Below are 9,078 nucleotides of genomic sequence, written 5' to 3' on the forward strand. Positions count from 1 at the left end.
GTTAAACATATATTAGCATATCCTTTAAAGTACACTATGAAGCCAGTCAGTTTTGTTTTCTCAATAAAACATACTCTTCATTTCTATCTAAAAGTAAGACTAGGTGTGAGATAACCTCAGATTGGCCAGACTTTAACAGACTCTCCGTGCTGAGGACTAAGACGGTCTAAGCATATGAGAGCCAAACGTACGTTACAAACTGCAAAGAAAAAGTTCAAATTTGTTCCACAGTCAAAAATCACACCTATTAAATCACGATGACATTTCTTGTTTCAAGTTGTGCCCATTCAGTTGTGTCATGCTAGTCACCGTGTTCCTGGTATTGCTTTTCAGGGAAGTCATTTGAATGGCAGAAGAGTTGCGCAAGTAGCTGGCAGACCTCTCTTGCTGAGCTTTCCTCCTGCAGCGAAGCTGGTTGTTGAAATGTCTTCTAAAACTCTCACTGAGAAAATACAGTGCAAACGGGTTGACACAAGAGTTGGAGAAGCTTAGCACTCGGGCCACTAAGGTAACAACCATATGTCCTGTCGATGGATCAATCTCATTGTAATTAAAAGATCGGTACATGTATAGCACGTGGTTAGGAAACCAGCAGATAGCAAAGAAGCCAACAAAAACTAGAACAATTTTTGCCAGACGTTTGCGAGTTTCCATCTAAAAATATGAAGAGAACCCAAATGAACAACAACGATTAGAACTACTCCACGTAACAGGCTTAATTAAAACATGTAGCATTTCGCTTTATATTAACTTTAACAACTATCAAAAGTAAGACCAGTAAAAATGCTTCCTTCAGGGGCTGAATTACTTTTTCTATCTCATTTACTTCCCTTTCCCACTTTCAGTTTACTTCCAGTGACAGGCCCTGGCTGTTTGCAGTCACAGAAGGTTGCTCTTTCTGTATGATGTATGCAGAAAGAGTGATTCATGATTCATGACCCAAGTAAACATTGGCTTTTAGCCTGAAAGCACGCACCAAAGGCTGCCATGAAACATAACCTTTTCTGATGAGATTCCAGTGCTTGGCTTGAAACTTAGCTATAGTTAGAAAGCTATTTAGAAACCATTGGCTTTGAAATGTAGAGACATTGTGAGTGAAATGTAGAGACACTGCTAGGATGTTAGCTATATAATGGTACTTACATCCCATTATTTTGCCTGAAATGCCCCAGCTTGCACCTCTCTCCTAGGCAAACCACCAAAACTGCATTGCACAGTCTGAAGCATCTTAATTCCAGGGTAAGGTGAAAGGTTCGGTTAATCTTCAATAATGACATGAAAAAAATGTACCTTAACTGGAGTGCTAAAGTATAATTGGATTACAATGTAGATATTGAGAGTGGCTGAAAAGTTGACAGGAAACGAGCCTACACGGTGGTTCCAAACTGAAAGAGGGAGGGAAACTGGCCAAGTAGAAGGCACCAAAGGGAGGCAGAAACTTTCTACATATTCCTCCCAAAAGATTTATTATGTATACCAGGTACCAAAGTTTTGCAGAGGCAGGAAAGTTTGCTGGCTTTGCTCAATTTTCTATCAATTTTAACCTGAAAAATTCAAGTTAATTTATTCTAACAGGGTTTCAAAATCTGTGAAATAAATCTGTACGTAGTTTTCTTGGCTCTGTCTAAACCAAAACCAGTGGGGAATTCACAGAAGATGGGAAAACTCTACCGTTCCAATTTGGTAGGATTTGCACTCAGACAGATTGCAAAGGCAGAATAAAAAGGTACAGAGGTGTAGGGTGAATATTACACTTCTGTGCTATGGCCTAAAGAAACATGAGTTGATAGGAATAGTCTGAATTTAATTCCGCTTGCTGGGAGATATGTAAGTACAGCGGAATTTTCTATTCTTCTGAGCCTCATAGATTAACAAAAAGAAAAAAAACTAGGTAGAATGAAAAAAAAATCTTATTTTGAAAAAACATGTGGGTTCAGAAATGTGATATAAATTAAATATTGTTTCCATCCTGAGGGTTCAGCCAAAAGGCTCTCTATATTTCACAGGAAAATAAAATAATACATGAAGTGCTAATACGTATGCATTTTTGACAAGAAACAGGCTAGAGTAGAAATGAAATGCTGAGTAAAAAGGACATGAGGGAATGTGGTCTTTCTTTTTAAAAGAATATGTACGTGCTATATATGCAAAGAGATTTCAGTGAGTATAAAGGTATTTTCTAAAATATTGGCAGAGAAAACACTTCCAAATTGTTTTAATGGGCATAAGTATTTTTCTCTATCAATACTAATGCTTTTGTAAAGTGGTTGAGGCACTTTCACTGCAAACGCTGTTTGTATATATAAATGTTCCTGCTAATGAACAGCCTGTTGTTATCTCACTGCTTCCTGTGCCTCACAGGGAAGTGGCTTTGTCCAGCATTTTAAAATGCTTTGTCTCAAAGGTATACAGAACGTATACTGAAAGTTTTATAGCATCTCTAATAGAAAGGGTATTATAAAAGTACGAGTTCAGGATTGTATCCAAGAAAGATCTACTGAGAAAGCAAAAAAAGAATCAGTTCATGCACTGTGTTCATATTTTCAGCACTCCTTGGTCTGAGAAGAACCTTAGATCCCCTAAGAAAAAATTTCCCTGCCTATGTCAGTTTTTTTTCATTTCCAAGCACAAATAAACCAGGGAGAATTCTCAAAAAGTTCATGTAAGATTTCTTCCCAAAATGGCTGCCTGTAGAGATAGGTGAAGCCACTAGCATTAACTACAAAAACATTGTTCCTCAGTAAGAACACAAGTAATGGTTACACTAACAACACATACGAGCACATATACCAATCCTATTTCTTGTTAGGAATATGCATTGATGGCATTGAATTTGTGTTTTTCCTTGTTCATATTCATTTACATACTGGGCTTAATACTGAGTAATTGTGAAAACAAGGAGATTTTTCAGATAATCCTCAGCTTAATTCATGCATATGGAAACTGAACTAATCCTCTGCAAAATCTAACAATTTGGATGTTATAGTTCCTGTACTTTCATTTATAAGTGTATACAGCACACAAATCTTTCACCGGGATGTAAAAAGCAAATTGCTTACCTGTCTTTTGGAATGCTCACTGTATTCTCCAGGGATGTTGTGAGCACTTTTTATTAAACTCTTTGCAATGTGATAGTAGTAGATACTAATAATGGCAAGAGGGATAAGGAAATACACAAGGAAAATCAGCACGGAATGGATCTTCGGGTGCATATCATCCGTCATGGGGTATGGTATGCATGCTGTGAAAGTGGCATTATTCATGTCATTGATGTGGGCCAGTTCGGAGAACACCACTTCAGGAACTGCTAGCAATATGGAGATTACCCAGATGGCAGTGGCTTTAACACAGGTCCACAGCACTGCACTGGAGGTCTGGATGTCCATGGGATTTACAATTGCTTTGTACCTGAAATTGATCAAAATGCAGATGAAAATTAGAAGGTATCTTTTCAAATTCAACATGTGATTCATAAGGCCTCTTCATATCTTTGATTAAAATAATGTCATATTTTGTTTTTATTTGAAATGTCAACATGTTTGTAATCTTTCTTAAATTTGCATTCTCTGAATCTCTAGCTTCATCTGCATATATACCCACCAGAGGTGGCAAAAGGAGCCCTGGACACAGCCTGTGGCCGTAGGTGCCCATTCTGTGCCAGCCTGCTGAAAGCGCAGAAGCAGCCGTGACCCTGCTCTTGCTTTCCCCAAATCCTCCCAGCAAATCCACAAATGCACACCCTACCTCCATACTTCCACCTCACTCTCCTACCGGCACATGCACACTAGAGTTCGTTTCCTTCCTCGGCTCCCGCAGCCCAGGACCCCCTCCTGCCCGCCGCCACGGCTTTCCCGCTCTCAGACTCCACCAGCCCCCTGGGAGCGCAGGACAAGAATCAGCGCTAACCACCTCTTGCCAGACCAGCAACAACCACTGCTGTGGTGGCTCTTGCCTTTCCACCCCAGCACCTTTCTGCACACAGATATACTGTCCTGACTGTAATGCCTGGAATATAAGCGTCTTCATAAAGTCAGGCAGGAACGATGCCCGGTGGCCTGTGCAGAAGGATTAAACTCTTAAAGAAAGTAAACATTTCCACATAAACGATTGGAGGATGCTGCTCTATACCGCGTTTTGGGAAACTGTCTCATAATATATGATTACATATAAACCTTTGCAGAATTGATAATTTCACAACCGTTACAATGAAAACAGGAAGTATTGCAGAGAATGGAAATATCACACCACAGCAAACTAAATGAGACGAGAGGAAATGGCCTCAAGTTGTGCCAGGGGAGGTTTAGATTGGACGTGAGGAAAAAATTCTTTACTGAAAGAGTGGTTAAACATTGGAACAGGCTGCCCAGGGAAGTGGTGGAGTCCCCATCCTTGGCCGTATTTAAAAGACGTGTAGATGAGGCGCTTAGGGACATGGTTTAATGGGCACGGTGGTGTTGGGTTGACGGTTGGACTCGATGACCTTAGAGGTCTTTTCCAACTTTAATGATTCTATGATTCTAAAATAAATGAATAGAAGCAGACTCTGGTCAGGAATTCTTTTATTAAAAAAAAAAATGTTGCAGAAGGTGATACAAAGTGAAACTTACCAGAAAGAAAAGGTCAGGTTTAGCAGGCCAAATATACTTTGAGAAAAATATTTCAAAGATACCTTAATGTTTTGCTTAGATTTTTAATTTATTTTGAAAATGCTTATTTTCAAAATTTAAGCAAATTATGTTTTAATGTTTTTATTAAAAACTGAACATTGAACAAAACATTTCAGTTTGTCTAAGCTCTGGTAATTTGGAAGGCTGCTTTATCTAATGTTCTTTTTTTTGTTTCTTCAATTTTTTGTTTCTAGTTTTGATTTGATTTGGGATGGGTGAGGGGTTTCTTTGAAATTGCAGAAGTTTTGAGAAATGGAAAAATTATTTTTCTTTAACATCTAAAGAAAAGTTTAACCGGTAGAAGGGAGTCTGGGGAGATTTATACTCCAGGTACATAACTTTATTCACATTACGGTCTTTCTAGTCAGTGGAGATGTACTTTCAAAGCGTGAATCAGGTTTTAGGTGCATTACATCACCCTCTGAGGTGCTTATTTTTCTCTATTATCTATACAGTGAGCTTAGAGTGAGAAGAACTGTAACTTAGATGTCTCTACTTGGTGATGAAACTCCTTATCCGTGCATGTAGATACATATGTGTGCATATACAAATATAAATATGTATGGGTACGTACAGGTGTCTAAATACATACGCATATAACATAGTTGCTGAAGGGAATGCTGAGAAATGGAGCTGTGATCCCAAATACCCTTTATGGCTGATTTGCAGGTCCCGAGAGGTACATCATAACCCCTCAAAACCTTGAGCAGATGTTTGAGGAACTGTGGATAAAAGCTATATCCCCATGCCACAAGTTGTGAGTTTGCTGGAAACGAACGGTGGAAATGGCTATGCCATGAAAATGTCTGGAGCAGAGCACTGTCTCGGTACCCTAGCAAATTTTTTCTTCAGAGAACACTTGAGTCAAAATGTGCTTTGGAGTCCTCTTTCTCAGGACTGTGATAAATTGTCTTATCACTAAATAATTAAAAATAATGGCTATTTATGTTCATATCCTCTCTGAATTCAGAGAGAGGATTTTTACTGTGTCTTCACCCTTATTCCAGAGTAGAAAATTAAACTCAGCAAACTGTCTCTGTTAATTTATGTTTACCGTTTCTCCTAACACACAATGAGAAACTCCCTGGACACCAAGGTGTAAAGAAATCCTTTATACTGCCATGGGAAGGATAGAAGCTTCTGCACAAAGCATGAATGCTCCCCAGCACAAACTGTGACCTTATTATTCAATAATTTGCTTCCTATTACTGTCTGCCTTGATTTCATTACACGAAGACAGATCTTCTATTTCATTTCATTCAGCTGAGGTGATGTCGAGTCCTTACATCTGCTCATTTCTTTAAAACTTTACATTGCTGGGGAAGAGCTGGTTTGGGGACTTTGTGGGGGGGAAGGACGTTGGATAAAAATCGTGTTTCATACTACAGGTTTTTTTCCCCTCTCTTTTCCCATTGCAACTATTTTGAGCACAGTCCTGTCCCCCAAGACAGTGACTGTGTAAAATTAATTGCTTTAGCAGCATTTGGTCTGGTTAATATCTAAACGGGAGACCTTTTCAGAAGCCTTTACGTTAGCAGAAAATGTGGCATATATTTGTGCCTTGGCATATATTGCTGTTTCAGCAAATAGCGTGCCTTCCCCTGAGCTACGACTGATTCCAAGTTGGAAGGCATTGGAGCAGGGTCCCCTTTTTCACAAAAACAGCTGGGTTCAGCCCATCAAACTTCTCCTTTAGTCCTATCAAAATTCTGCTTGCTACTTCAGCTGACTACAAGATGGCACTCTTCTTCCTAGGACTCAGCCCTGCACAGTACTCAGCGTCAATGGGAGGAAAAAGGCACCAAGTGCTTTACAAAATCTGTCATCTCGTTTATATCTCTGAAAAGATATAGAGTAGAAAGAGACAGGTTACAGATAAAATCAAATGTAAACTAAGTGAAATTAGAAGTGTTTCCAAAATGAATACCCAGCCTCCTCCTTTGTATAAAACCAGTGTAAGGCTAAAACATACCACCAACCATTCAAATTACAAAGTGCATATTTTCTATCAATAAAACAACACTGGTAAATCAGGGTAAGGGTACTAATTATTTAGTCAAATTAGTAAGCAAAATCCATCTTTTCCTTTACTTCACTGATGAAAAAAGAAAATTATAGGTTGCCATGAAGATCAGGAAATAATTATAAATATGCATTTGGTTTTAATTAAAAGCCTTCATGTAAATTCTGTCCTCCTACATCCTCTATCATTATCACTGCTGAAAAAGGCATCCCAACTCAGGAAATACTTTTATACTAAGTTTCCTTTCTTTGGAGCTGTGGTTTCTGCCAACAGACACAAGCACAAACTCGCCCATTCTGCAGATAATGGTTTTGTTTATATAGTGTATTTTCATTATAAAGCAATCTCCTCCCTTCCACACAACCCAAAAAAATTGATGAAAGAAAGAATAACCTCTTCCTCCAGAGTTATAACATGTTGCTACCTTCTAAAATCCAGTATAGCTTATCTACTCCTCCCCATTTTTGTTTTCAAAGGCCTTCGCAAAGGTATTTCTCAGCTCCCAATTAGTATGGGAAGCTCTACTCCTGTCTCTGCTGAGTCCACAATGCTATTCCCCTCCCACACATCTGACTTCAGAAGAAGCTGCTTCATGATTAGTCCTAAGCTGTCCCTCCATTGCAGTGCTATCTCTTTTTCTAGAGTACTTTGTTGTGATGCCCTTCAAAAACAAACTAAAAAGAAAACTAGACAATACTTAGGCAGCCACTGGGCTAGGATTGCAGCCTACCATTCTAACCAGAACTGCCTCAATATTTCCTTGTCCTTTTGTTTCTGTATCTTGTGTTGTCTCTACTTAAAAACCCTTCAGGACAGGGATTTTCTTCTTGTTCCTGTTCCTATAGCACCTACCACAAATAGGACCCTAATTTATCACCCAGTTTCCTACATGCCATCCCAATGCAAATAAATAAATATAATAATGAAGCGTCATAAACCAAGCAGAGACCTAGTTCAAACAGGGCAGATCCATACTACTTTGATTTAATTTGCATTTTAATCCTGGGGCTGGAGGAGTTGGTATCATTGGCTTTATTATAAAACTTCTGTTTTAAGTGATGTTGCTGGGTCATAGTACTGCATTTCCTGCAAACTAGATTAATTTATCAAAACTATTTCTGTGTTAGCATTTTATTGTGTCATTGCATGAAGATTTCAAATGCAAAAAGACAGCATTTAGCCTAACAATATAAAAGGATATAAATATATCTGAATAGGAGACATGGCTGTATGGTCAATACTTGTTAAAAATACTAATATTGTGTCCAGTTGTAGTCCACTTCACTAAAGTAGAACGAAATTTTGGATGGGGGCCAAATCCCTTTTCCTTGTATGGGCAGTTCTGTTGTCTCAACTCCAGTTGCATCATTAAGAGGAGAACAATTTATCTAGCTGAAAACAATGTGGAATCATTTGATGTCCAGTGTTGTGGGAACTTCTTTCACAACACAAAACAGTCTGAGATTCACATTTATTCAATTTTATTCTTTTAAATTCTTGCAATTTAAAGTAGATTTATTAAAGCTTTTTATAGTTAGTCCTAATATTTTTGTTCTATGCTTACCTAAGTGCAGGGAATTGCATTCACCAGGAATGAACATCTCAGAGGTCTGATAGCTGAATATAATGAATAGTGTTTGAAATGAAGACTAGCAGAGCATGTGTAAACACAATTAAAATGAATGTCAATGGCATGTGTTCTGTGTTTCTCAGGGGGGAAATCCTAAGATTTTCCTAAGTGGAAAAAGTTTTTCCCTCTATAGAAATATGCTCTGTTGAGCCAAAAACTATCAATAATGCTTCAACAAAAAAGTCTGATTTAGTCTTTTGGATGATGATTTCTCCACCCCGAAAAGAATCAAAACATAAGTTTCCCAGGATGGTTTTCTTTTGTATGAAATACATTACCTGTCCTGTCCACCCAGCTTTTGAGAGAATAAGTTTTCTCTTTCCTTTTCATTTTTTTCTTCTCTTGCAACTTCTTTCTCTTGCTATTCACTTCACATTAGCTAGCTATATTTCTGACAAGCTAGTACAAATCTTGCAATGCTAGCTCACTGCCTGCAATCTGGCTTTTTAGTCCTACTTGTCTAAGCCCATTTACTTATAACTGCACTAGTTAAAAGTACCATTAGTAATTTGTTCAATTCTCCTCCCGAGAGCCGTAATAGTAAATTGTTTCACTGACTATTATTCAGAATAGTTCATATATGTCAGTATTCCCAGTAGATTTATATTTGTTTGATAATGCCAAGTCGCTGATTAACATATTTTTACATATCTTAAGATAGACAAATATGTCTTCAGCAGAGCTGCAGTTTCGATAAGTTTCTACTGTGAAAATGTAGAGAAGGGAAGGGAAGGGAAGGGAAGGGAAGGGAAGGGAAG

At 38.2% G+C, this 9,078-nt stretch overlaps 1 protein-coding gene across 1 annotated transcript in view; it reads right to left on the reverse strand.

Moving 5' to 3' along the window:
- Nucleotides 1–252: 252 nt before the first annotated feature.
- Nucleotides 253–9,078, reverse strand: part of NMBR (neuromedin B receptor) — an 18,542-nt gene continuing 9,716 nt past the window's right edge. Inside the window, exons 2-3 of the mRNA XM_009319149.1 lie at nucleotides 3,060–3,408; nucleotides 253–654 (exon numbers count right to left, since the gene is read on the reverse strand). Coding sequence (XP_009317424.1) covers nucleotides 253–654; nucleotides 3,060–3,408 — 751 coding nt within the window. The remainder of the gene's footprint in view (nucleotides 655–3,059; nucleotides 3,409–9,078) is intronic.

The sequence above is a fragment of the Pygoscelis adeliae genome, unplaced genomic scaffold (genome assembly GCF_000699105.1).
Source record: "Pygoscelis adeliae isolate BGI_AS28 unplaced genomic scaffold, ASM69910v1 Scaffold172, whole genome shotgun sequence".
Taxonomy (NCBI): Eukaryota; Metazoa; Chordata; class Aves; order Sphenisciformes; family Spheniscidae; genus Pygoscelis; species Pygoscelis adeliae.